The 27,575-nt window shown below is 47.3% G+C and overlaps 1 protein-coding gene across 1 annotated transcript; it reads left to right on the top strand.

The window, feature by feature from the left end:
- LOC106549309 (ubiquitin carboxyl-terminal hydrolase CYLD) lies at positions 1-23,354 on the top strand. The gene is made up of 15 exons (XM_087706618.1): positions 1-341; positions 2,775-3,261; positions 4,112-4,390; positions 7,440-7,515; positions 8,122-8,318; positions 10,065-10,221; positions 11,494-11,629; positions 11,799-11,909; positions 13,514-13,605; positions 14,070-14,136; positions 15,536-15,668; positions 16,544-16,652; positions 18,629-18,747; positions 20,027-20,246; positions 20,800-23,354. The coding sequence occupies exons 2-15, from the start codon at positions 2,788-2,790 to the stop codon at positions 20,982-20,984; spliced, it is 2,355 nt and encodes a 784-aa protein (XP_087562744.1). The 5' UTR covers positions 1-341; positions 2,775-2,787; the 3' UTR covers positions 20,985-23,354.
- The last annotated feature ends 4,221 nt before the right edge of the window (positions 23,355-27,575 follow it).

Below are 27,575 nucleotides of genomic sequence, written 5' to 3'. Positions count from 1 at the left end.
CGTCGTTTCCTCAGAGTTTCCCTCAGAAACGCCTTCTCCTCTTTCCGACGGGCGAGCGAGCGACCGAGCGGTGGCGGGGCTGAGCCGGGCCGGCCTCTCGCTTCGTCCCCATCCCCGAGGGGAGCCGAGGAGCCCCCAGTCTTGTGGACGGGTCGGCCCCGGAGCTGCCGTTGCCCCGCCGGCTCCTTTCCGCCGCTGGGAGAAGGCCGAAACCTGGCGACGAAAGGCTGCGGAGAAGGCCCCGGGAGCGGCTGAGGGGAACCTCGACCGGTGTGGATTTCCCCTCTCCCGGCGTCGGTTACCCGCCTTCAGGCAGCCTTTGACTCCCGGCGGCCTCCGAGGTAGATTTTCTCCCTCACGATCCGTAGCTAAACAGGTCCTTCGGGTCTTCCAGTTCTGCGCTGCCACTGGCGGCTGGTTGCCTGTCAAGCCCGGCCTCTGCGTCCTCCTAGCCAGGCCTATAATATCATCTATATGGGTTGATTTATACGGGCAGTCCTCGACTTAAGGCCACCATTTAAGGCCCAGGATTGATGTGGCTGGGCTAGTGAGCCGTTTTATGATTTTTCGTGCCACTGTTGTTAAGTGAATCATTGCGGTGCTTAAGTTAGGAGGGCGGTCGTTAAGCAAATCTGTCTTCATGGGCTTCCCTGGTCAGAAGGTCGCAAAAAATGGGCCATGCGAGCCCAGGACACTGATCAGTTGGCAAGCATTCAAATGTAAATCACATGTCCACAGGGATGATGCAGTGGGAAAAAAGGCCGTAAAAAAAGACGATCACTAAGTCAAGGACCACCCTTATGCCTTTAAAAGTTAGCCTTACCAATGGCGTTAAGTAGACCAGTGTGTCTCAACCTTGGTAACTTGAAGATGTCTGGACTTCAAGTCCCAGAATTCCCCAGCAGTGGTTAGGACAGTGTTTCTCAACCTTGGCAACTTGAAGATGTCTGGACTTCAAGTCCCAGAATTCCCCAGCCAGCGAATGCTGGCTGGGGAATTCTGGGAGTTGAAGTCCAGACATCTTCAAGTTGCCAAGGTTGAGAAACACTGAAGTAGACTTTCCATCCGAATGATTTGTCCCTAAGCCCTGATGATGATACCTAGCTGGGTAATGAAAGATCTGGAAGAAAACAACCGAGCTTAGAGAGCACCAAGGAGGCCGATGATCAACCCTGGGCTATGGAGACTCTCTTCAGTTGGGGGTGGTTTGTTTTCTTGTCTGCCCATGGTGGTCTTCTCCGGAGTCTTCTTCAACACCTAAATCCAAAAGCGTCAACAGGATAGTCTTCCCGCCCTGCTTCTTGAACGTTCAGCTTTCACTTTCATTTAGTATTAGGAAATCCCAAAGCTTGCACAAATCTGGTCTTCTGAAAGAAACACATCTCAATAATGAACATCTTTCCCTAAGTCCTAAAGATGCTTTTTCATTTTGCTTTTCTCCCTCCCTCCCTTCTATTCTCCTCTCCCCCTCTCCCCCCTCTCGTTCTCTCCCCCTCCCTCCCCCCTCCTCTCCCTCCATCCCTCCTCTTCCCCTTCTCTCTTTCCCTTCTCCCTCCCTCTCTGCCTCCCATTCTCCTCTCCTCTCTCTCCCCCCTCTCGTTCTCTCCCCCTCCCTCCCCCTTCTCTCTCCCTCCGTCCCTCCTCTTCCCCTTCTCTTCCTCCCTTCTCCCTCCACCTCCCTCCCGGTCTCCCTCCCTCTGCCTCCCATTCTCCTTCTCCCCTTCCTCTCCCCCCTCTCGTTCTCTCCCCCTCCCTCCCCTTCTCTCTCCCTCCATCCCTCCTCTCCTTCTCCCCCTCCCTTCTCCCTCCACTCTCCCTCCGGTTCTCCCCTCTCTCCTTTCCTCCCTCATGTTCTCCCCCCTCTCTCCCTCTCTCCCTCTCATTCTCTCTCCCTCCCCATCGCTCTCCCTCCATCCCTCTTCCTCTCCTTCTCCCCTCCTTCTCCCTCCCCCTCCTCCCTTCCTCCCTCCCATTCTCCTCCTTCCCTTCCCTCGTTCTTCCCTCTCCCCCCTCTATCATCCCTCCCTCTCATTCTCCCCTCTCCCTCCCTCCTGTTCTTCTCTCCCTACTCTCTCCCCCTCCCTCCTGTTCTCCCCACTCTCCCTCCCTCCCTTTCATTCTACCCCTCCCCCTGTCCCTCACATTCTCCCCCTTCCCCCCCCCACACACACAATAGGCAATCACATGCCCCTGGGATGTTGCACCTGTCAATAAATATGAGTCAGTTGCCAAGCATCTGAGATTTAATCACATAATTATGGGGATACAGCAACATTTTTAATTGTGAGAAATAGTCATGTCACTTTTTTAGGGCATTGTAATTTTGAATGGTCACTAAATGAACTGTTATAAGTCAAGGACTACCTGTATACATACATATTGTTGTCTGCATGTCCCCCAAATTGCTTGGATGTTGACATCTCTGCTGTAGAGAATGCCACTATGCTCCTTCCATTGTTGTTCCGGGTATAACTATATTGCATAGCAAATCTAGCTGAGCTGTAAACTTTGGGACATCTCTACCATGCCATGAAAACAGGTCCTACAAGATTTCTGTGGCACCATCGTTCTGAGAAGATTCTTTGGATGGCTTTCAAATGAATTTCATCGTCCTCGCTCTAAATAAATATCTGATCCTTAGAGATCAGGGTCGCACATGCTGGCTTATCTTCTCTAGCAGTTTCAGTTTCGGTATATATTTGGATGAGGCTATTTTTGTATCTGAAAAAAAAATAAACTTGGTCAGAGACTGATCTTAAATTTGTTTATTTTAGGACGGAAAAAATCATGATGGACACCCCCGTCACACACTCGGCTTACCAGCCTGCAGAATTGGACAGAAATATGTATTATATCTTGACTGAAAACTACCATTATGGCAGCAAGCTTTTCCACGCAGGGAGCATGTGTTATCTGAGAGAACAGATATACCTGCAGCACATTAGCAGAATGTCTACTCGCTTGTGGCGCTTTATCATGGAACAGGATGGTTCCGTGGCTACTGTGGACGTGGAAAGCCTGCAGCCAGTGAATGAGAAGATGGCTGACTTCCTTCTGGCCATCAACAACGCTCAGGAACGCTTGAACTGTTTTCTAGACAGGCAGGTTCTAGATGCCGCCATGATGGCTGAACAAGGTCAGCAGGTCCTGGTTGATCTGGATGATCAGTTTTTCCCCGCTACCATCCGCTACATTGGGAAACTTCATACGAGCCCTTTACCATCAGGGATCCATCCAATTTACTTTGGAGTGGAATTGCAGGTAAGACGGATTTTAAAAAGGGCTATTATTTTGGTGACAGACTGAGACGTAGTACAGGTAGAGCTCGACATACGACAGTCCGTTTAGTGACCTTTCAAAGTTACAGCGTGGCACCGAAAAATGTGACTTAGGATCGTTTTTCACAGTTAGGACCTTTGCAACTTCCCCATGGTCATGGGATCAAAATTTACCTGCTTGGCAACTGACTCATACTTATGATGGTTGCAGTGTCCCACGGTCACATGATTCCCTTTTGTGACCTTCTGACCCACAAGGTCAACGGGGAAGCTAAATTCACTTAACAACCGTGTGACTAACTTATCAAATGCAGGGATTCACTTAACAACTATGGCAAGTAAAATCGTAACATGGGGCAAAACTCACTTAACAAATGTCTCACTTAACAACAAAAATGTTGACCTCAATTGTGGTTGTAAGTGGAGGACTACATGTAGTCAGTTTACACCTGTTGTATGCAGACCTGTTTCCTGATCATCAGGTTATGTGGTGAGTTTTTAACTTAAGCATGAATAGAAAATTTTTCCGTTTTGGAAGGATGGAAATTTAAAATAGAGATAGTCCTCGACTTACAACAATTTGTTTAGTGAAATACCGAATTAGTGCAATGCACTCAGAAAAATTGAACCTCTGCCCCAAATCTAAGAGATATTATCCCCTTGGGGAAAGAGTGTTGACTTGCTTTAACCCTAACTAGATATCCTGTGGATAGGCTGGGGAATTCTGGGAGTTGAAGCCCACAAATCTTACAGCTGCTAAGGTTGGGCACCCCTGGGCTAAGGCTGTGCTGTGGAGACCCCTCAGTCATGACCTCTGTCGGTTACTTCTCCAGGGTGATGGTGAAGGCAGAGGCCTCTGTGCTGGCACCTACCATGGGGCAGAATACTTCAAGTGTAAACCCAAGTGCGGCCTTTTCCTGCCGTTCAACAAGCTGCAGTTTCTGCCAGCGTTAGAGACCGACCAGGTGGAGGAGAAAAGGCAGCGACCTGATGGAATTGTGCCAGTGAAAATGGGCGACCCCGTTGGCTTTTATTTAGACGATGCCTTCACACGAGGGATAGTCCTGGAAGTGTATCAGAAGGGGAACGAGTGGATGGTGAAAGTATGTCCGGTAAGGAGGTCTCAAAGAGAAAATGAATTCCTGAAACGTGTCGGTTTTATTTGCTTTCCCCCCCTCTCGTCTCAAAAGTGCTTTTCAAAGGGCAACTGGGCTTTTCTTTTTCTTTTTGAAAACATTTTGCTTCTCATCCAAGAAGCTTCTTCAATTCAGTTCTGCAGTTCTTGCATGAGAAACGAAATGTCTTCAAAGAAGAAGAAATAAACAAATAAGTCCAGTTTCCTTTTGGAAAAGCGCCTTTGGGGAAATGTCTGCAAGCATAATCAAGCTCAGAGACCAAGGACTCCACAGAAAAATGTCAGCAATTAATTCAGTCTGTGATTTAGCTTTTGGTTTCCCAAAATGATGTATTCTCAGTGCTCAAGGCAGCTCCTTTGATTTCAAGCTCACCTTGGTTTCGGAATCCTTGGTGTGGGGGTTTGCTCTATATTTGAAGACAGTAGCCCACCCACCAGTCTTGGTGGGGAGGGGGGGTATGCTGAGATACGGTTTTCTCCTTGGTTGTTCCTAAGGAATTCCTGGAAGTTTGGCATGCTGACAAATCAACCATCAGTAGACCCACAGAAATAAACCTTATTTACACACCATTCAAAAGGGACGAAGAAAAAGCTGAGAAGGACCAGAACACATCCTCTCCAGCAACCAACTTCCAGATAAGCAGGGATTGATACCAGAGAGACAATTCTAGCAGAAAACAATAGCTTTATCAAGGAATTACCAAGTAGAAAACCATATCCCCACCAACATTGCCAGGAGAGGCTACTGTAAACAGAGGAAACCCCCACGCTCACCAGCATTGATGATGTTACCTACTTGGGTAATGAAACATCTGCAAATAAACAACCACACTTAATCTTAAAAGAAAAACAAAGTCCAGTTGCCTTTTGAAAACCATTTTTGGGACAACCATGACGTGGATGATTGAGAATCTCCATAAAAAATGCCACTTATTTCTATCCTACCTTTGTTATTTTCATGAATAATTCAAGACGATAAACATACCTAATACCCCTCTCTCTTTCTCTTTCCCCCACAACAACACTCCAACTCTGCATTGGACAGAGAGAAGGTCCAAATGTTGATACTTCCATTTTAAAGGATGGGGCAGCAGCTTAGATGGTCCCGTGGCAGCTTTTAACTGGGGAAGTAGAATGACATTCTAAATGGGCAACTTGGCTGAGCTAATCTTGCTTCCCCAGTCAAATACTTAATGACTGAATATTGTAGAGCATCAGAATAAGCAAAGTCTCTGTTTGAAGCTCTGGAAAGCTGCTTCATCAGCCTTAGAACTTAAAACATAGAATAATTGTCAGGTGCAAGAATTGGGAGGTAAAGTTAGGTCCAAAATTAATAGAAGTTTATTTCATGCTACCTCTAAACAAGAATCCAAGGCAAATTGGTAGTAGATAATAGTCAACAAAATTCAAGGAGGGCTGGACTTAGATCTCTTGTGGGCATGAAGAGACTCTAAACTGATGATGTGTTTGATCCCTCCCTCCCTCCCTTGGCCTGGTCACCTCCTACAATAATAGGATTGGAACGGACCTTGGAGGTCTTCTAGAACAGCCCCCCTCCTCAAGCAGGAGATCCTATACCATATCAGACAAATGGCTGTCCAGTCTCTTCATGAAAACCTCGAGTGATGGAGCACCCACAATTTCCAAAAGGCAAGCTGTTCCACTAGTTGGTGTTTCTCACTGTCAGGAAGTTTCTCCTTAGTTCTAGGTAGGATCTCTCTTTAATTATCTCCCACCCTTTACTTCTTGTCCTGCCCTCAAGTGCTTTGAATAATAAGGTGACCGACTCCCTCTTCTCTGTGGCAGTCCCTCAAGTATTGGCAGGCTGCTATCATATCACCCTTTGTGATAGGTTGCAGCGATGTAAAACAGCCTCTTCTGTATTCGCTGGGTTGCTGAGAATTGAGGGACCTGTAGTCCTAACACAATTTGGGGGTGTTGTCCTGATTGTTTGTAAGCTACCCAGAGTCACTGAGAGTGAGTGATGGCCATATAAATCCTCTAAACACACACACACACACACACACACACACACACACACACATACAAACACACTGAGCTGGCTGCATTGTAGGAGGTTGGGGTCCGTATGATTCTTTCTGATTATGCATTTTGTGACTCACCTGGATAACCAGATAGCTCTGGGAACAGTTACAAGCAATAATGACCTTATTTTGAGAGAGAAATGTGACACAGTGCTCTCTTTCAGAAAACCTCCCCTCTTTTAAACCCATTTGTTTCTTTGCTTCTTAGACGGGAAATAAAGTTTTGTAAAAGCTTGTAATATTTGCTTTGAGGAAGGTAGAAGGAAATTGGAAACTAATTCGCTTGTGGGAGTCCAGTGCCTCTTCAGGGAACATACGCTACCTGTGCCAAGCATGGACGCTTACAATAAAACATAAACAAAAGTTAAGTCACCATGGAAAGGAGATCTTTGAGGAATGCTGCTGGAGTGACTAGGAAAGATAAAATCAGGAATGAGATCATAAGAGAAAGAATTGGTGTAGAACCGATCTGGAGCCACATACCAAAAACAGCAAACGAAGTGGTTTGCTCACCTGGAGAGAAAGCTCTTGGGATTCCATGCTGTCCAAGGCATGTAAAAAAAGATGACAAAGAACACGGGGCAGATGCAGACAGATGCCTTCTTAAGAGCAGAAAGAAATAGAACAAAACAGTCATTGTGAAAGATAGGAGGAAAGGTAGGATTGGAAAAAAAAAACACATTTGGGACATCAAAATGAACTATTTATCAAATGTGTTTCTCATCTTGCGGTTCAGAAGACTCTGGGCGGGTGAAGGATGCTTTTGTAGAATCCACCTCTATTCTGATTGAAATGGCACAGGGTCTCCTGCTTGAGCAGGGGGTTGGACTAGAAGACCTCCAGGGTCCCTTCTGGCTCTCTCCTGATTGATTGAATTCCAACACCTGTTATATGTGGGAAGAAAGGAGGAGACTCACTCCATCCACACCCATCCCTCACATTTAGGTCTTAAAATCCTCTTAAGTTTTCCTTCTTTTTTAGGAGGAAGAGGGCTCAGCAGATGTTTTCCGAGAGATCCCTCTGGATTCGGTGGTGAAGGACGAACTGCTCTCCTTAGGTAAATGGCTTTTTGGACAGCCTGGAGTTTTTATTGTCCTGATTTTGGAGGGGGACTGAAAAACAAGTACAAAAGTAGTCCTCAAGTTACAACCATTTGTTTAGTGACTGTTCGAAGTTACAGCAGCACTGAAAATAGTGACTTACGACCATATTTCACACTTATGACTCTTGCAGCATCCCCATGATCAATAAATCAGATGCTCGGCAACTGACTCATACTTACGACCATTGCTGTGCCCCAAGGTCAGGCGATCCATGACCTTTTCCGACCTTCGGACAAGCAAAATCAATGGGAAAGCTGAATTCCCTTAGCAACCATGCGACCAACTTATCAACCATGGTTATTCATTTAACAACCGAGGCAAGAAAGGTTGTAAAATGAGGCAATACTCACTTAGCCAGTGCCTCACTTAACAAGATAAATTTGGGGCTCGATTGTGTCTAAGGGGGACGACTACCTGAAGTCAAATATAGAAGAGCAGGATGTCACACCTGTTCTTACCTGGGCCTTTAGCAACGAGGAAAGCAAAAAGGTCATCAGATCAGACTGAAAGGGCTCAGCAGAAATAAACAGACAGGCCTCGTTTTTCTGTCTTTGATACAGACCCGGATTCTGGGCTCCAGGAATACTTCAAGCGTAAGAGAAGCGAAAGTTCAGAGAATTTGGAAGAGAAGGCCGGCTCTCTGGGAGTCAACTCTATGGTGCAGATCAACCTAGACAAGGGACGGGCTGTCACGGGGACGATCCGTTGGATCGGCTCCCTCCCTAATACCCCGCGAAGGGTGGCTGGAATTGAGTTGGTAAGCACCCATCACCCATCCTTTGTACTGTGTCCCTCCTGCGCCCCCCCCTCTCCCTCCCTCCCTCCGTCCCTCCCCCCCCTCTCTCTTTGATGTGAACTTTTCAGCTTGTAGCCTGATCAGGACCCAGAGCACAAAGCTAGACCTGCAGGTGCCTGCAGGATAGAAACTGCCTTCATCCCCAGCAGCTGCTCAGCCTCTGGAGATGGAATGGATGGCTGCTCCCTCTCCCCGTGGACCTTTCCGGAGCCAGCAGGCATTTGAAGCCTCCTGATCAAAGGTCACAGTGGGAAGAGTTGGCCCAAAGCTTTGGGAGGGGGGTATGTGTCTTGCCTTGGGGCTTCCTCTTGCCCAGGAGGTGATAGTGAGGGAGCTTCCATTATTTATTGTGCTGTTTGTGTGTGTGGAGAGAGAGAGAGAGTAATACATGTCTATACTGTACGTACACTCAATACATATAATATATGTCTCTGTGTGCGTATACATACACATATATATATTTAGAGTCACAACCCCTGGTAAGCCCCAATTATGGGAGGAAGCTAACTTCTTCCATCATCTGTCCATCGGCTCGTCACAAGAGTCCATCACGACAGAAACCCAATATTTTTACTGTTGCCTTTTGTTATATTTGTGTTTTTTATTTTTTTTATTTGTGCTGATAAATAAATAATGGCTAGCTGATGAGAGCTAAATAGCTTGAAATAGATCTATACTAGTCTCCCTTTATTTATTTATCAGCACAAATAAATTAAAAAAAACACAAATATAACAAAGGCAACAGTAAAAATATTGGGTTTCTGTCATGATGGACTCTTGTGACGAGATGATTGACAGATAATGGAAGCAGTTAGCTTCCTCCCATAATTGGGGCTTACCAGGGGTTGTGACACTAAATATATACCTTCTTCCCTGGCTTCAGCTGATAAGGAGGAGACCTGTGGCTTAATGGCTAAGACGTTTGCCTAAGAAGCAATACAGCACAGGTTCGAATCCCAGCAAGGGTATGGCTAGCTGATGAGAGCTAAATAGCTTGAAATAGATCTATACTAGTCTCCCTTTATTTATTTATCAGCACAAATTAAAAAAAATACACACATATATATATACACACACTATTTACTATATATAAGTGTGTGTGTTTAGACAGACAGACAGGGTGACTCTCAGACTCAAGGCACAATAAATAATGTCCTCCTGGACAAGAGGATGCCACAAGGCAACCCTACATAATATATTATACATATCTATGTATACAATTATATAAGTGTGTAAAAAACTCTTAGCGATTATTCAGTAATTGATAATGATTGAAATGATCAAATACAGGTAATCTTACAACTTAAAAAATACTTCGTTTACTAACCATTCAAAGGTTGAACAGCACGGAAGTAAGTGACCATTTCTCACGCGACTGTTGCGGCATCCCCATGGTCACGTCATCAAAGTTTGGAACATTTGGCAATTGAGTCAGATTCCTGACAGTCGCGGTGTCCCGGGGGTCACGCAATCCCCTTTTGTGACCTTCTGACACGGAAAGTTAATGAGGAAGCCAGGCTCACTTAACAAATGTGTTACTAACTTAACAACTGCCGTAATTAACATAACCACTGTGGCAAGAAAGGTCGTAAACGAGGGGGAAAACTCACTAAACAAATGTCCTGCTTAGCAACATAAATTTTGGGCACAATTGTGGTCGCAAGTCGAGGACTACCTGTAATAGGGACCTGTTATCCTCCCTGGCAGGATGAAGAGAATAACGGTCTTTCCGACGGGGAGTTTCAAGGTGTGCGCTACTTTAGCTGCCCTCCCCATCGGGCCCTTTTTGTGCGTCTGGAGTCGTGCCAACCAGATTCACGTTTCCAGGGAAACCAGCGGCTGTTCCAGGAGCCTTCTGAATTCAGTAAGTCCCTCCCCTGCAGCGGCTGCATGTTGAGTCCCTAGAATCCTCAACGGGCATCATTTTGAACCCTTGGTCAGGGCAAGAAAATGAGTTTATATATTTATTTGTAAGTAATTCAAGGCAACAAACTTACCTCGCACTGCTTCTTGCTCCTGTTCCCTCTCGACAACAGCCCTATGAGGTGGGTTAGGCTGAGAGAGGGGGACTGGCCCCAAATCACCCAGCTTTCATGCTTAACGCAGAGCTAAAACTCACCGTCTCCTGGCGATTGACCCAAAGTCGCCCAGCTAGATTTCATGCTTAAGGTGGGACTAGAAAGGTTTGTCGCACAATCAGCCAGATGTTTAGACTCGATTTGGTGTTTTTTGGTCCCTTCCAAAAGACCTGAGATGAGCAGAGCCGAGGTGGCGCAGTGGTTAGAGTGCAGCACTGCAGGCCACTTCAGCTGACTGTTATCTGCAGTTCAGCGGTTCTAATCTCACCGGCTCAAGGTTGACTCAGCCTTCCATCCTTCCGAGGGGGGTGAAATGAGGACCCGGATTGTTGTTGGGGGCGATATGCTGACTCTGTAAACCACTTAGGGCTGAAAGCCCCATGAAGCGGTATATAAGTCTACTGCTATTGCTATTGTCTGATGAAGTTCAAGGTCTCATCGCAGGAGCTGCTGGCAATTGACCGGTGAGGATTTTGTCACTGAATTATTATTTAAGATTTAATCTTCAATTCGATTCCCAGTCTGAGACTGATAAAAACTTAAGAGTCCAGGTCCTAACCAAGCACCTAAGAGCCGTTAAGGTAATGTCTGAGCATATAGGCAGTTCTGAATAAGGTAGTTTTTTGCAAAGGTCTGATAGGTTCAAAATTTCCTTGCACCTAGGCAGCCTTTTGGGAATGGCTCCAAGGGCTCCTGTTACTATTATTACAACCACTGATTTCTTCCTCCACAATCGCTCGATTTCAGTTTGCAGATTGCGATATTTCATTATTTTTTTCTCCCTGTGTGTCTCCATGCATCACCTGATGTTGCAATATCAATGAACCATTTTTTTTTCTTTTCTGTAATAGCAATGTAAGGTGTGTTGTTGGCCAGAGGTCTGTCTGTTTGAATCCGAAAGTCCCATAGGATCTTGACTTGCTCATTTTCAAGAACAACTTACTCCTCCTCCTCCTCCTCCTCCTCCTCCTCCTCCTCCTCCTCCTCCTCCTCCTCCTCCTCCCCTCCTCCTCCTCATTATCATCCTCATTATTAAAGTAGAGAATCCTCTGTTTCAGGTGATGTGGACAGTCTGTCTGTTCAGAGCAACTCCCCACCCCTGAGAGACGAGGTAGCTGTGAGTGTCCTCCGAGGGCGGATGAGAGGGATCCAAGGCCACTGTAACTCCTGCTACATGGACGCTGCCCTATTCAGGTTGGCAGCCCTACCGAGCTTCCTTCACCCTGCAGGTGAAGGCACCGCCTTTGGAACACTGCTTGTTGATATCCTTGCTTTCCCTCCCCTCTTGTCTCGTTCTCTCTAAATCTCTCTGTCCTCCACCCCGATGCGTTGGGACTGACTGGCACATCCTCTCTCGCCACAGCCTCTTCTCCTGCACCTCGGTCCTGGATTCCATGCTATATAAGCCCTCTCTGCCCGCTGATGGGCGCATTCAAGAGATCCTCCGGGACAAGATCGTCAACCCTCTGAGGCAGTAAGTGGTTCTCTGGGTCCTCTGATCAATTGTTTCAGAAACCCACTGATGGACAGGGGACTGGAGGCTCAAACGTGTGAAAAACGGTTGCAGGAATTGGGTATGTCTGGTCTAGAGAAAAGAATGGCTGGGGGTGACATGATAGCAGTCTTCCAGCATTTGAGGGGCTGCCTCAAAGAGGAGGGAGTCAAGCTATTCTCCAAAGCACCAGAGGGGTAGGGCAAGAAGCAATGGATGGAAACTAATCAAGGACAGAAGCAACTTAGAACTAAGGAGAAATTTCCTGACAAGGAGAACAAGTAATCAGTGGACCAGCTTGTCTCCAGAAGTTGTGGGTGCTCCATCACTGGAAGTTTTCAAGAAGAGACCGGACAGCCATTAGTTTAAAATGGTAAAGGGTCTACTTCTTGGGCAGGGGGTTGGACTAGAAGACCTCCAAGGTCCCTTCCAACTCTGTATTCTGTAAAAGTTAAAAAGAAAAGAACTAGGAGAAACGTGATAGGAATCTTCCAATATTTGAGGGGCTGTCCCAAAGAAGAGGGGCTCAATCTATTCTCCAAAGCACCTGAGGGTAGGACAAGAAGCAATGGGTGGAAACTAATCAAGGAGAGAAGCAACTTAGAACTAAGGAGAAATTTCCTGACAGTGAGAATAATTAATCAGTGGAACAGAAGTTGCCTCCAGAAGTTGTGAATGCTCCAACACTGGAAGTTTTTAAGAAGATGTTGGATAGCCATTTGTCTGGAACGGTATAGGGTTTCCTGCCTAGGCAGGGGGTTGGACTAGAAGACCTCCAGGCTCCCTTCCAGCTCTATTATTTTATTACAGGTAGTCCTCAACTTAGGATCACAATCGAGCCCAACATTTATGTTGCTAAGCGAGACATTTTTAAAGTCAGTTTTGCCCCATTTTACAACCCTTTCTTGCCACAGCTGTTAAGTGAATCACTGCAGTTGTTCAGTTAGTAGCACGGTTGTTGGGTGTGAACTTGTCTTCCCCGTTGACTTTGCTTGTCAGAAGGTCACACCCCAGGATGCTGCGACTGTCATAAATGTAAGTCAGTTGCCTGGATTTTGGTCATGCAACCAGGGGAATGCTGCAACAGTCACAAGCATGAAAAATGGTCATAAGTCACTTTTTCAGCACTGTTGTAACGGTCACTAAATAAGACTGCCTGTATTTTTTGGCTAAAAACAGGTATTTACTTCCAGTTTCTAGCCAAACACACCAATTGGGACAAAAATAGTGCAAAATAGGTCATAAAATTGGATCAGCCACTTGTGTGTCTTGATTTATGACCGTCACAATACACAACTGGAATTCCAGGCTCCATTACGGTGGTCGTAAGTCGAGAACTATCTGTAGCAGTTGGACCAGGCCTGGCATGGGTTTGAGTGGCCTGAACTGAAGCCATGACGTAGCTGCATCTTTCTTTTCCTTCACCTTTTGAAAGCAGGATAAATTGAGCCCAATTTTGTAGTCAGTTCTGTAGGCTCAGAAAGCAAAGAACTGGGACTTTGGAGACCCCGGTGCAGAACGGGGTCCCCAACAATCTAGTTTTCGGGTGTGTCTTGAGATGTCCCTTTTTGCCTGGTCTTAAACAGGAATGGCTTTGTCGCTGCCAAAAGCATGATGGATCTTCGGTATCAGCTGACCGAAAAGGGACAGTCTTCCAGTTTTGCTACTTCGGAAAAAGGTGCTTTTCTCTCTCTCTCTCGATTTAAAATTGCGAGATTCTGATTTCAAGATTGGGGAAATGAAGGATTCCCAGGATTGCTGGCTGTGATTTCTATTGGAGGGACGGAGCCGGAAGTAGAGATTACCGAGTGGATTCCCATGCTGAAAGGCTCCATCCCTGGAGGCTTTCAAGAAGAGATTGGACACCCATTTGTCTGGAATGACAGAGGGTCTCCTGCCCGAGCAGGGGGTTGGAGTAGAAGACCACCAACTCTCTTATTCAGCCTTTCTTTTGTGATTAAATCACCACTGGGCGATCTTACCTGGCCAGCAGAGCATAAGGGAGATTCTGTGGGGCGAGTGCTTATTCGGAGAAGGATTTGTGCTTGTGTCTGCAGCAGCGATTGTTCTCCGTGGGGGGGGAGGAAGTGAGGGGTGTCATATGGTCCTGCATCTGACCTGGGGTGCCCTCTGCTCTTTCAGACCCCGAAGAGTTTCTGAATCTGATCATGCATCGCATTCTTGGACTGGAGCCACTCTTGAAACTGCAGTAAGTTTCTGGCGCCACCCTTCCATCCTCACTTGGGCTGTCGTGAAGGGGGGGGGGAGGAATAGCGTTGGAAGGGGCTCCGTGACCTTTGAGATACGGTCTAGTGTGGCGATGGCAAACGTTTTCAGTTGTCATGGTTGTCCCAAAGGTGTTTTTTTCAGGAGGCAACTGGACTTTCTTGGGGTTTTTTTTTGAAAATGTCCCCGGTCATCCAGTCAGAGCGGAAGAAGCTTAGCAATAGCAATAGCAGTTAGACTTATATACCGCTTCCTAGGGCTTCCAGCCCTCTCTAAGCGGTTTACAGAGTCAGCATATTGCCCCCAACAACAATCCGGGTCCTCATTTTACCCACCTTGGAAGGATGGAAGGCTGAGTCAACCCTGAGCCGGTGAGATTTGAACAGCCGAAGTGCAGAACTGCAGTCAGCTGAAGTAGCCTGCAGTGCTGCATTTAACCACTGCGCCACCTCAGCTTCTTGGATGAGAAGAAAAACCAGAAAGTCCATTTGCCTCTTGGGACAACCATGACCTGGAGGACAGAGAGTCTCCACAGACACCTGGGAATTAATCTTCTGATTTTTCCAGGGTGACCTATTGGTGGTGGTAACTTGAAATCTCAAGGAGCGGATAAATAAGCTGAAACCTGAAAGTTCAGGTTTCCCCGCCTTCGATTTTGGAAAGAGGTGGGGTAGATAAACCCCACGCTGGCTCAGGGGCAGAGGTGGGTTCCTACCAGTTCGCACTGGTTTGGATGAGCCGGTAGCGGTAATTCTGCCTGGATCGCAGAACCGGCAGCGGCCCAGGATGGCCACGCCCCCGAACCGGTTCCTGCTGCCATTGCTGGCATGTTTTTAACTACTTTTTCTTGTTCTTCGCGCATGCGCAGAATAAAAGAGCCAAGGTGGCGCAGTGGTTAGGGTGCAGTACTGCAGGCCACTTCAGCTGACTGTTATCTGCAGTTCAGCGGTTCAAATCTCACCGGCTTAAGGTTGACTCAGCCTTCCATCCTTCCGAGGTGGGTGAAATGACGACCCGGATTGTTGTTGGGGGCGATATGCTGACTCTGTAAACCGCTTAGAGAGGGCTGAAAGCCCTATGAAGCGGTATATAAGTCTAACTGCTATTGCTAATTTACATCGAACTGTGCATGTGCACGCAGGGCACGTCCGTGCCCAAAGCGAACCGGTAGCAACGCCAGTAGGAACCCACCCCTGCTCAGGAGGGAGGGAGCATCTTCTCCAGGTTGCCCTCCCACCATGGCTGGCACTTCTCGGTTGAAAAAGGAAAGTGTCTGCTGGCTGCGACTTATCTCTGCGTAGTTGAAGCTTCCAACTTCCCGTTGGTTCCTTTTTCGGGGTCGGGCCGGAGTCAGTGGCTCAGCAGGGCGCTTCTGATTTCAGGTCCGGAAGGTTGAAAGAACAGGAGTGTTACTGTTACCAGATATTCATGGACAAGCAGGAGAGTTTGGTGGTGCCCAACGTTCAGCAGCTGGTAGAGCATTCCTTCCTCACCTCGGACCTCAAGCTGGTGGAGGTGAGTCAGATTCAGATTCAGATTGTTTATTTGTATGCCGCCCTTTTCCCTGGGGGGACTCAGGGCGGCTCACAATCCAAGAGGGGGAAAAGACAAACTTTTACATATAAGACAATACATGATTAAAACGCAACATTCATACCATTCGGGCGGGTTACAATCTTTAGCCCCAGGCCTGACGGGATAGCCAGATTCTAAGGGCTGTGCGGAAGGTCTGAAGGGTGGTGAGGGTACAAATCTCCTCGGGGAGATCGTTCCATTGGGTCGGAGCTACCACCGAGAAGGCTCTCCTCTGCGTGGTGGCCAGTCGGCATTGGCCAGCAGATGGAACTCGGAGGAGGCCTAAACGATGAGATCTGATGGGTCGTGTGGAGGTGATCGGCAGTAGGCGGTCTCTCAAGTACCCAGACCCACTACCATGGAGTCCTCCTCCTCCTCCTCTTCCACCTCCCCAAGCAGCATGGTTCCTGCAAAATTGGTGGAGGACCCGTCAGGCCGACCCAAGGACTCAGGAGGAGAGCGCCCCGCCCCTCTTCCCAAGGCACACCTGGGGCTGAGATTTAAGGAGATGCTATGGGGAGGGGCATTGGTTGGGAACAAAGGCTGCTTTTGTGGAGTTTGGGGTGAGGGTACAGACTGCTTTGCCTTCTCCCTGCTTGGTGGATTCATTTCCCTCTTCCTTTGCTTTGCTGGAAAGCTCCCAACCAGAGGCTGCTGTGCGTGCGTGCATGCGTGCATGTGCTTTGCTCTGAGACTTGCCAAAACCGAAGGAGCGTTTGGGGGGGAAAGTTGGAGCATTAGAGCGGAGTTTGAAGTCTCCGCTGTGGCCTTTGTGCCTGGTCCCGGGTCATCACCGTTGCGTTTCTCCCCTCCAGATCCCGTCCTGCTTTATTCTCCAAATGCCTCGTTTTGGGAAGGAATACAAAATGTTCAGCAAAATCATCCCTTCCTTGGAGCTGGATATCACCGACCTCCTGCTGGACAGTAAGTCCTCGAACAGGGGAGGCATAAAATGCTCCATAAGCCACCTCACCGTTTTCTGGAAGTGATGCCATCACACAGCGTGAAGCCGAGGATAAGCTAAGCTCACCTTCCTTGTCATTTTCCGGTCTACACAATGGCACACATTAAATTCTGAAATTCCGATGCCCCTGCTTTGGGTAGAAGGAATGCCACCCATCGAACAACCTCACCATCCCAAGATAACAATAATAATACAATAGCAGCAGCAGAATCCAAAAATGCAAAAGTGACACTAAAACATTTATCTATCGATATACAGGTAGCCCTCGACTTACGACCACAATTGACCCCAACATTTCTGTTGTTAAATGAGACATTTCTTAAGTGGGTTCTGCCCCGTGTTACCCCTTTCCTTGCCACAGTTGTTAAGCGAATCACTGCAGTTGATAAGTTAGTCACCCGGGGGCCAAGTGAATCCGGCTTCCCCATTGACTTTGCTAGTCAGAAGGTCGCAAAAGGGGAATCACGTGATCCTGGGACACGGCAACCATCATAAATAGGAACCAGTTGCCGTGTCTGAACTTTGATCATGTGACCATGGGGATGCTGTAATGGTTGCAAGAACGAATAGTCATGTCATTTTTTTCAGTGATGATGTAACTTTAAATGAATTGTTGTAAGTCAAGGACTTCTTGTATTAACCACACACTGAATGCATAGCAGAAAAAAAGATTCCTGAGAGTTAACAAGGTTTATATGGGAAGGAGAAGGGAGTTGGAAGGAGAAATGCCCAATCTTGGGAACAATAAGACTTCCAACTCCCGGAATTCTTAAAAGTTGCCAAGGTTAGACACACAGGTGTCTAGCCACTAGGAGTAAGGCCCCAGCTGCAAGCTGGGTGGTTGCCCGAGCCCCTGAAATCCAGTCACATGACTGAAGAGGGAAGGTGTGGAACTTCGGAATTGGGTCATAAATGTCCGGTATCCATGGGTCATGAAACATGCACAGGGTTCAGGAAACAGGAGCTCCCTGTGCAGAAATCTTCATTACAACGGTTGCGTTGATTTCTGAACTCCCTTTGGGGCAGTGAAATAAGATAACTGGGGTGGGGGGTGCTGTTATTATTTATTTTATTTTTTTCCACATTGTACCTTGTAAGCCACCTAGAGTTGCTGTAAGCCAGTAGGCGACTATGTAAATTATCTAAGATACGTAGATAGATGATAGATAGATAGATAGATAGATAGATAGATGATAGATAGATAGATAGATAGATAGATAGATAGATAGATAGATAGATAGATATAGACAGACAGACAGACAGACAGACGAAAGCATCAAACCTTTCACATAATGATATAAACTAATCATTTCTATAACAACAAATCTATCTAATCAGTAAAGCCCAAAATTAAAGTTTCATTTTTTCCCACAAGCACAAAGCCCAGAAGTGGTTTCCAAATAGAAACAAAAATAATTGTGTTTTTTCCCCCCCTTTAAATCATAGCAGTCAATTTCTGCTAACTCTATCAACTTTTGCAGCCTTTCATCCATTATGGGAATCAAAGTGTCCTTCAAGTTTTGTACTTTTTCCCTTTCCTTCGTTTTCCTTTCTTTTTCCTCCTCTCCCTATACTTTTCCCTTTCCTCCCCTTTTCCCTCCCCTGTTTTCCTACTATTTTCTTTGATATTTTTGTATTTTATATTATAAACTAATAAAAAAATAATATTCCGTATCATGAGAATGGTTGCCACGATGAGGACTGGAGACTTGGCACGCCTCTGGTTTGAAAGGAAATTCTCTGAGGCCTCCCTTTTTCACTGACCCAGAGAGATTTCTGCGAGGAATTTAGGATTTAGGCTTTGGGCCAGTGCAATGCTTTGCTCCTGGCTGGGGCATCCAAGAGGCCTCTGGGTTCCTGGGGTCTGCCTCGTCTCTTGTGAATTGCAAGGAACGGGAGAAAGTTCCAGAGGCTGATTGTTGCATTCACACTTCAGGTCCCCGGGAGTGTTTCGTGTGCGGAGATATCGCCACTCAGGAATGCTCCTCCTGCTTCAAAGACAAGATGTTTGCTGGGACGGGGCTGAAGCAGTTTTGCGACTCGTGTTGCAGTCAGGTGTGTGGTTTATTTATTTTTTTGCTTTGAGGAATGTTGCGGAGGATCCGGGCCATTCGGACATTCAGGTCGCATTTGTTTGTACTAAATAGCACTTAGCAATTGCACTTAGATTTATTTATCGCTTCATAGTGCTTTTACAGCCCTCTGTAAGCGGTTTACAGAGCCAGCCTCTTGCCCCCAGCAATATGGGTCCTCATTGTCCCCACCTCGGAAGGGCGGAAGGATGAGTCAACAGGAAGGGAGGGAGAGAGGGAGGGAGGAAGGAAGGAAGGAAGGAAGGAAGGAAGGAAGGAAGGAAGGAAAGTAGCAATAGCACTTAGACTTATATACTCCTTTACAGCCCTCCCTTAAGTTGTTTCCAGAATCAGCCTTGTAACCCCAATAATATGGGTCCTCATTTTCCCCACCTCGGAAGGAAGGGAGGCTGAGTCAACAGGAAGGAAGGAAGGAAGGAAGGAAGGAAAGTAGCAATAGCACTTAGACTTATATACTCCTTTACAGCCCTCCCTCGCTTAAGTTGTTTCCAGAGTCAGCCTCGTGCCCCCAACAATCTGGGTCCTCATTTTACCCACCTCGGAAGGAAAGGAGGCTGAGTCAACCTTGAGCTTGGTGAGATTTGATCAGCAGAAGTAGCCTGCAGTACTGCACTCTAACCACTGTGTTACTGCAGCTCTTAAATCCCCAACAAACCCTTGTGAAGTTGGTCTTCCATTGCTTGGTGGAGTTGATTTGGCCAAAGGTGACATAATTTAGGGCGTCAAAATCCACCAATCTTAAAGTTGCCAATGTTAGAAATCCTGGTTTAAACATTCCTTGCCAAATTCTGCAGTCCTGAAATGAACAGAGGCCGTTGCAATCTCTACATGGTGCAGAGTTAAACACACATCTTTTTAATATATTTAACTGCAGGTTTAATATTACTAGTAGAGTACTTTACAGATATTTTTTTAAAAGAGGATACGGCAGCATCTTGTTCTGCATGTTTGAGATTATTCTTGATAATATTCTAGTGTGGGAACCGCGAAGGCCGTCTTCATCTTCCTTTCTTGCAATTGTTTTGTGGTTGATTTGAAGACAGATGTTGGAGGGTTGTCTTGTTAAGATAAATCAACCACATTTCAGCTTCAGTTTCTTCGGGGCCCAGTGAAGTCACAAGAGGCAACCGGACTTTCTGGGTTTTCTCTGAAGACATTTCGCTTCTCCTCCAGGAAGCTTCTTCAGCTCTTGACTGGATGGTGGGGAAACCTGACCAGTTTCCCCCCTTGCTCACTTTCAGGCTCACTCCCATTATCAGCGAAGAGGCCATCTGATGACCAAGCTGCGTGTTCCCAACGAATTCGCTTGGGACGGCAGCCGGGACAGGGTGCGGGTGCCACGCGAGAAACTGGAGCTGTTTGCCGTTCTCTGCATTGAGACCAGCCACTACGTGTCCTTCGTGAAATATGGGCCGGAGAAAGAGAACTGGATGTTCTTCGACAGCATGGCAGACCGACACGGTGAGCCGTTCGTTCATTCATTCATTCATTCATTCATTCATTCATTCATTCATTCATTCATTCATTCCCTGCCTTTATTTGTAAGTAACGCAAAACAGCAAACATATTTAATATTTCCCCCTACATACACACCAATTTTCCCCATAGCAACAATCCTATGAGGTGGGTTGGCCTGAGAGAAAGAATCACCCAACCAGCTTCCATGCCTAAGGCGGGACTAGAACTCACCGTCTTCTGGTAATTGGCCTAAAGTCCCTGTCGGGCTTTGATAGTTAAGGTGTCTCCCAGTGATTGGGCCACAGTCACTCAGCTGGCTTGTATGCCTACGGTAGGATTAGAATTCCCAACCTGTGGCTTGCTAGCCCAGGGGTGTTCACCACTAAACCAAAGGTGCCTGTCTGGGTCACGGTTTCTGCTTCCTTGGGGGGCTTGGGCTCCAAATGCTGGGGGTGCCTGAGTCCTTTGGGGTGATCTCTGGAAAGTGGTTCCCCCCCCATTCAGTAGGCAGGGCAAAACGCCTGACCCTCCAATCCGCCCTCTCTCCTCCACTCAGGTGACGAGAACGGCTACAACATTCCCACGGTGACGCTGTGCCCGGAGGTGGCCAAATACCTGGAGATGCCCGTGTCCTCCTTGGCCATGGAGCAGCCGCGTGACATGGAAGGAGTCACCAAGCGCCTCTTTTGCGACGCCTACATGTACATGTACCAGAGCAAGAAGATGGCCCTTTACAAATGACGCCCAGGCCGGAGGAGGGCCCCGGCTTCGTGTCCCCAGAAGAAAGGAGGCCTTTCCCTCAGCTCTTCTCTCCTGCTCTGTTGCTCACAGCGCCCCACCCCTCCCCCTTGCGGGACTAAGCGAAGGCGGCCGTGCCCCTGTGGCCAAGTCTCCCACAACCCTGCAGGGTAGGAACATTGTTGGTAGAAGAGTGTGATCAACATACCTCATTTCTCATTCCACGAAGCTTCGGCTTGTAATCTTCGGACCAATGTGCCTTGACCCTCCCGTGGACCACAGCTAGGAACACAGAAGCTGAAGGTCAGAGTTTTTTGGGGGTGTGGGGGAAAAGACTGTCTGGGCTGTGACCCTGAAGCAGGAAGCCCCCAGCCCCATTTCCGGCCTGATCTGCTTCCGCAGAATCAGGGGAGAATTCCTCTTCCTGAACAGACTGATGGGGATTTAGCATTGCGGAGAAGTAATGCTCACAAAGCCTGCCCTGTCTAGGAATCCTGAGGGATCAAAATGTCTGTGACCCTTTGCACATGGCCGTTTTGAATGGTCCCCCGGCGGCACCTATTATGACGCCCATCCCTAAAAATATATATATGACGTTTTTAAAGATTTGGGGCTCCAGGCAGAAGTTTCACGATGGCATCTCAGGTTGGACCTTCAGTGGTCCCAAGAACATATTACCCCAATCTTGGGGGGGGGGGGGAAAGATCACATCGATTGTTTTAGTTTTTCCGTTTTTGATGAGGCCGCACTGTGTACAATCGGCTCCGATCCAAAGCAAAGAGGGCAGCAACTTTGGGGGTTCAGCTGCTGTGCCTCTGATTTAATTAATTTAAATGAATTGTTATTTTAACCATTTAAATCTCGTGAAGTGCCCTAGCAGCACATTCAGAAAAGCATCTAGTGAGCCTTGGTCCCTTTTGCCAATTTCTATTTTCTGAGGCAAAGAAAAGCTTCCCTGGATTTTGCCTATGAAAATTCTAAGAGATGTAAGTGAATTTTCTGACCGTAAAATCCTATATATATATTTTCCTGTAGGCTGTTCTCTTTTATCAGCTCCTCTAATTCGAATTTCCATCTCTTAAGTGCCAGAGTTATGAACAGTTCTTCTTAATGTATCAGCTACGAAAATCCTTTGAATGAAACACTTTCAGGCTGTCCTGCTCAGTTATGCGCGATTTACACAATCATTCCCCTGACTTCGCCCCATTTCCCTCCCACCCCCAAAACAAAACAGCTTTCTTATTTTCTCTCCTGGTAAATACAATGAAATAAACCTCGCAAGGAGCAGGGGGGAAAGTGCCTTATCCACGTGGCCGGGTGTATAAATTTCAGCTCTTTTAACTAGACGCACTTTTCTTCCCTCTCTGAAAAGATACTGTAATGCAGTGAGGGCAAACCTTTTTGAAAACAAGTGGTCAAAACAGAACACACCTGTGCGTGCATGTGTGCACCAGAGTACCAAAGCCAAGCTGGCCAGTGTGCTTGCGTGTGCCGAAGCGCCGGAAACCTGAAGACCAGCTGGCCTGTGCGCTTGCATGCACAGATTTCCAGCACACGCATGCTCACCAGCCAGCTGGTTTTCACATGCGCCAGAAACTTGAAGTCAAGCTGGCCAGCACATGCATGCACACCACCTCTGTCATGCGTGCCATGAGCTCGCCATCACAGCTGGGATGTAATACGTTGTCACTGAAATTTCCTGCACTCCAGCTTCAGATCCGCCCTCCCAATTGGGCCGCTTTTCCAAACAAGGCTGCCTCTTGGCGGAGAAAATAGTACTTGATAGGAATACTTGGTTTAGATGTCGGAGATCTGCCTCGGATCTTGGCGCACTGGCAAGTTAATTCCTGCAATAAAGAGGCGGCACTTATGCTGCAGCCACCTTCATATTATTTTGGTTGTGGACCAGATTCGGTTTGTTTGCTTAGAGCAATTTTAAAAAAAATATTGTAAATGCGTAGTTTTTGTAAGTTATGTTGGTTTGATCCCGGAACGTCCAACCTTGGCAATTTTTTAAGGCTTGTGGACTTCCAACTCTCAGAACGGCTGGCTGGGGAATTCTGGGAGTTGGGAGTCCACAAAATTGCCCAGGTTGGATGCCCCTGGAATATTCAATGCTTTTTGCCCTTCCCAAAAAGAAAAAAACCACATGCTGAATTGTCTTATCGCTTGTCTTTTCAGTCTGTAGCCCTTCTTTACATTCATCTCAGGGGGAAAAAGAACTTTTTGTATACGTAACGTCTCTCTAAAAACAGGTCTTCCAACAGAGCCTTATTTTTAACTCGACTTGTGTGTTTGCCTCTTATTTTCCTAAACATCAAGGTCTGAATCCTATTCAATGAGAATAGAGCTGGGAGGAACCTTGGAGGTCTTCTAGTCCAGTGTTTCTCAACCTTGATGACTTTAAGTCCTGTGGACTTCAACTCCCAGAATTCCCCAGCCAGCTATGCTGGCTGGGGGATTCTGGGAATTGAAGTCCATAGGACTTAAAGTCACCAAGGTTGAGAAACACTGTTCTAGTCCAACCCCCTGCTCAAGCAGAAGACCCCACTATACCAGGGGTGTTAAACTCAAGGCCCGGGGGCTAGATCTGGCCCGTTGTGCCAGCCTGGAAATATCAAAGACTGCTTGCGGCCCGTTTTCGGCTTGCAGAGTGCTGTAGAAGATGTCGAGGCAGAAAATGGGGCATGGGGCTGTTTTGGCCGGCAGGGTGTTGCATGTGGTGTCTGACCCATCACCCCCTCCCTCCTCAGCCCCCCTCTCGCACACACACCCCAGCCAGCCTGCAGAGAACTTCAATGCTGATCCAGCCCTCAAAGAAATCCAGTTTGACACACACACTCCCGCCCTATACCATCTCAGATAAGTGGTTGCCCAATCTCTTCTTAAAAGACCTCCAGTGATGGAGCTCTCACAACCTCCGGTGGCAAGCAGTTCCACTGGTTAATTGTCCTTAGTGTCAGGAATGTCAGGTTGCTTCTCTCCTTGATTAGTTTCCATCCTTTGTTTCTTGTCATCCCTCCTGGTGCCTTGGAGAATAAGCTGACCTCCCTCTTCTTTGGGGCAGCCCCTCAAATACCGGAATCCTGCTATCATGTCCCGCCCCCCCCAATCCTTCTTTTCTCTAGCCAAGTCCAAATCCTGCAGCCGTTCATATGGTTTAGTCTCCAGGCCTTTAATCATCCTAGTTGCTCTTCCCTAAACTCTTTCCAAAGTCTCAATGCCTTTCTTGTAATGTCGTACTCCAGGTATTGTCTTACTAAGGCTTTGTAAAGCGGTACTAATCCTCTCCGTGATTTGGATTCTATGACTCTTGTTTATTCAACCAAGGATTGTATTGGCTCCCCCCCCCCCTTGGCTGCTGAATGGAATTGAAGAGGGAAGAGAGTTCGAATTCCAGGCTTTTTGGCACTGCTGGCTGTTTTTCTCCTCTTGATGTGGGAAGCGGTGAGTGCTTAGGATACGATGGACAGCTGGGTTTTTACTATTTGACATTTTACGTCAGGCTTCATTAGTCAGTAGCCCCGCCTAGGGTGTTTGCGAGGAAATCAACGATCAATCACGGAGCTTACAATTCCAGGTAGTCCTCGACTTACAACCACAATTGAGCCCAACATTTCCCTTGCTAAATGAGGCATTGGTTAACCCAGTGTTTCTCAACCTTGGCGACTTTAAGTCCTGTGGACTTCAACTCCCAGAATTCCCCAGCCAGCTGTGCTGGCTGGGGGATTCTGGGAGTTGAAGTCCACAGGACTTAAAGTTGCCAAGGTTGAGAAACACTGGGTTAAGTGAGTCTCGCCCCATTTTGCAACCTTACTTGTACCAGTCGTTAAATGAACACTGCAGTTGGTAAATCAGGAAAACAATTGTTAAGCGAATCTGGCTTCCCCACTGACTTTCGTCATCAAGAGGGTCGTCAAAGGGAATCATGTGACCCCCCCTGAATCCCGCAACCATCGTAAACACGAACCAGTTACTAAAATCCGAATTTTGATCGCGTGATGCCACGGTCGTTAAGTGTGAAGAAACAGTCCCAAGTCACTTTTCTCAGGGCCACAGTAACTTTGAACGGTCACTAAATGGAAGGTTGTAAGTCGAGGACTACCCATACCAGTAGAGGAGGCCAGTCCATGGCAACCGGAGGCCGAAAGGCGAGAAATCCTTCCTACGGGGGAAACAGAAATCCACGCAGGCGACGTCTTGTTATAAATACTGGCTAAATAGATTTATTTGTTCATAGAAACAGAATCCCTCCCCAGAGCGGCACCAAAAAAAAGGGGGGGGGGCATGATCTTGCAACAGTACTGGTGTGCCAACTCTCTTGTGCTTCTTAGGGGTTCCTCTGCTGGAAGAAAGAAAGGGGGGGGCAGTTTGAACTGGGCTTCTGACAAGGACCCCCACCCACTCAGGAATTGCTGCGGTTGAGTCGTTGAGTTGCTCAACCGATGTCCATTCAGGTTGCAAATTTGCTTCCGCTTTTGCTCGAGGCTTGGAAGAGCCAAGGTGGCGCAGTGGTTAAAATGCAGCACTGCAGGCTACTGCTAGATCAGCAGGTCAGCGGTTCAAATCTCACCGGCTCAGGGTTGACTCAGCCTTCCATCCTTCCGAGGTGGGTAAAATGAGGACCCAGATTGTTGGGGGCAATATGCTGACTCTCTGTAAACCGCTTAGAGAGGCCTGAAGGCCTATGAAGCGGTATATAAGTCTACTGCTATTGCTATTGCTATTCCCTGGTGCCCCCCCGCTCCCTTTAGAATAGAGCTGGGAAGGGACCTTGGAGGTCATCTAGTCCAGCCCCCCCTGCTCAAGCGGGAGACCCTGTATACCACCTCAGACATGTGACTGTCCAGTCTCTTCTTCAAAACCTCCACTGATGGAGCACCCACAACCTCTGGTGGCAAGCTGTCCCACTGGTTCATCATTCTCGGATTAATTCATCCCTTACTCGTCACTCATGGAAACGAAGCACAAGGGGGACGCCCCAGACCGAAAGTCCCCATTTGAACTCGCCGTTCTTGCAAAAAAATAAATCCACCAGAATGGGAAATTGATTTATATCTCGCTTTGCAACTGGCTAAATCTTTCTTACAAAACGACGGCTGGCTGCATTTTAAAAGCAAAGAATCAAGGTGCAACCTTTGAAAGGAGCTCGCTTAAATGGCCCTGGTCCGCTACTAACAGGTGTGCAACCAGCTCCTTCCTCCCCATTCAGGGTTAGTGTAGTCAGGACAAATTGTGTGTGGGTGTGTGTGTGGGGGAGAGAACCCTAACAGCTTTGCAAGAACCAAACTTTGCAGAAAAGTTCTCAAACTTTTGAGAATGTGAAGTACCACCTCCTCTTAAACGACAGGTCTACTTCGCTGCAAAGTGGCCAATCAAATATTTGTTGTATTTCCTTGCAGACTGTTGTGTGAACAGCCACGTTAAGTCCCGAAGTCTTTTTGCAAGTTGCAATTGCTTTAAGCTCATTGCAAGTTGCATTTTTTTTTCCTGTTTCCAACACTTCTATTACAGGTTTTTGGTATCCTTGCCAGGGGAATAATTCTTTCTTTTTTTTTTTTAAGTGCTAACTACAACTCTCAGCTGGCTTGTTAACGTTGCATGAACTACCTGATGACAACTGTTCGCGGTTTCCCTGGCACCTTTTCAGGAACAGGTGGCCAATTGGACTCCTGCCTTTTGAGCCCCTTGAATTCCCCTTTCGTTGCATAGTCCTCTTAAAGATACGTAAAAGCTCCTGTTAAAAATCATTGCCTTCTCTAAGTCCCACTTCACCCTTTAGTGCATTTCTCCAAAGAGATTTCCCCTTGAGCTATGTGGCCCCTTCGCCAGGCGAGTTTAACCAATTGCGCCCCAAATTCGGTCAAAAAAGGATTCTTGAAGTGATCTGGGCTTCTTCTTTATCCTTTCCCTGTCATCTTTCATCATCATCATCATCATCTTTTAACTACCCCACAATCTCTTGCATTGGGGTGGAGTCTGGCCAACTGAATGGAGCTAGAGGAATGTTTACTGGCCGGATGCCCTTCCTGTGGCCAGTGCGGAGTTTTGTTCAGCAGCTATATTCTCAATGTGCCCAGAGAGAGAAATATTGGCCTCTACCTAGGATTGAACTCACAGCCTCCTGATTGTGAGGGGAGACCTCCGCCTCTAGGTCATTGCACCATTCCTGTCCTTTACCTGGGACACTTACCGACTTTCCTTAGAGCCGCGTGTCCAACCCTTGGCAATTTTAAAACCCGTGGATTTCAACTCCCAGAATTCCCTAGCCAGCTGGCTAGGGAATTCTGGGTGTTGAAGTCCACAACTCTTAAAAATTGTCAAGCTTGGACACTCCTGCCTTAGTCCACCCACAGAAAGTTATCTTTTGCACGCAGAACATTCTTAAAGAGAGACTAAATTACTGACAGGAGGATATTTGTAACTCAGAGTTGGAAATGAGGGGTCCTTGGTGCTCTCTGAGCTTGGTGGTTTTCTAGCACAGTGTTTTTCAACCTTGGTCCCTTTAAGAGCTGTGGACTTCAACTCCCAGAATTCCCCAGCCAGCACGTGCTGGCTGGGGAATTCTGGGAGTTGAAGTCCACAGCTCTTAAA

Source organism: Thamnophis sirtalis, unplaced genomic scaffold (genome assembly GCF_051295495.1).
Source record: "Thamnophis sirtalis isolate CommonGarterSnake01/CBP01778 unplaced genomic scaffold, rThaSir2_p1.2 scaffold_2, whole genome shotgun sequence".
Lineage (NCBI taxonomy): Eukaryota > Metazoa > Chordata > Lepidosauria > Squamata > Natricidae > Thamnophis > Thamnophis sirtalis.
The sequence above is the reverse complement of the archived record's forward strand: the minus strand, read 5'-3'. Positions and strand labels throughout refer to the sequence as shown.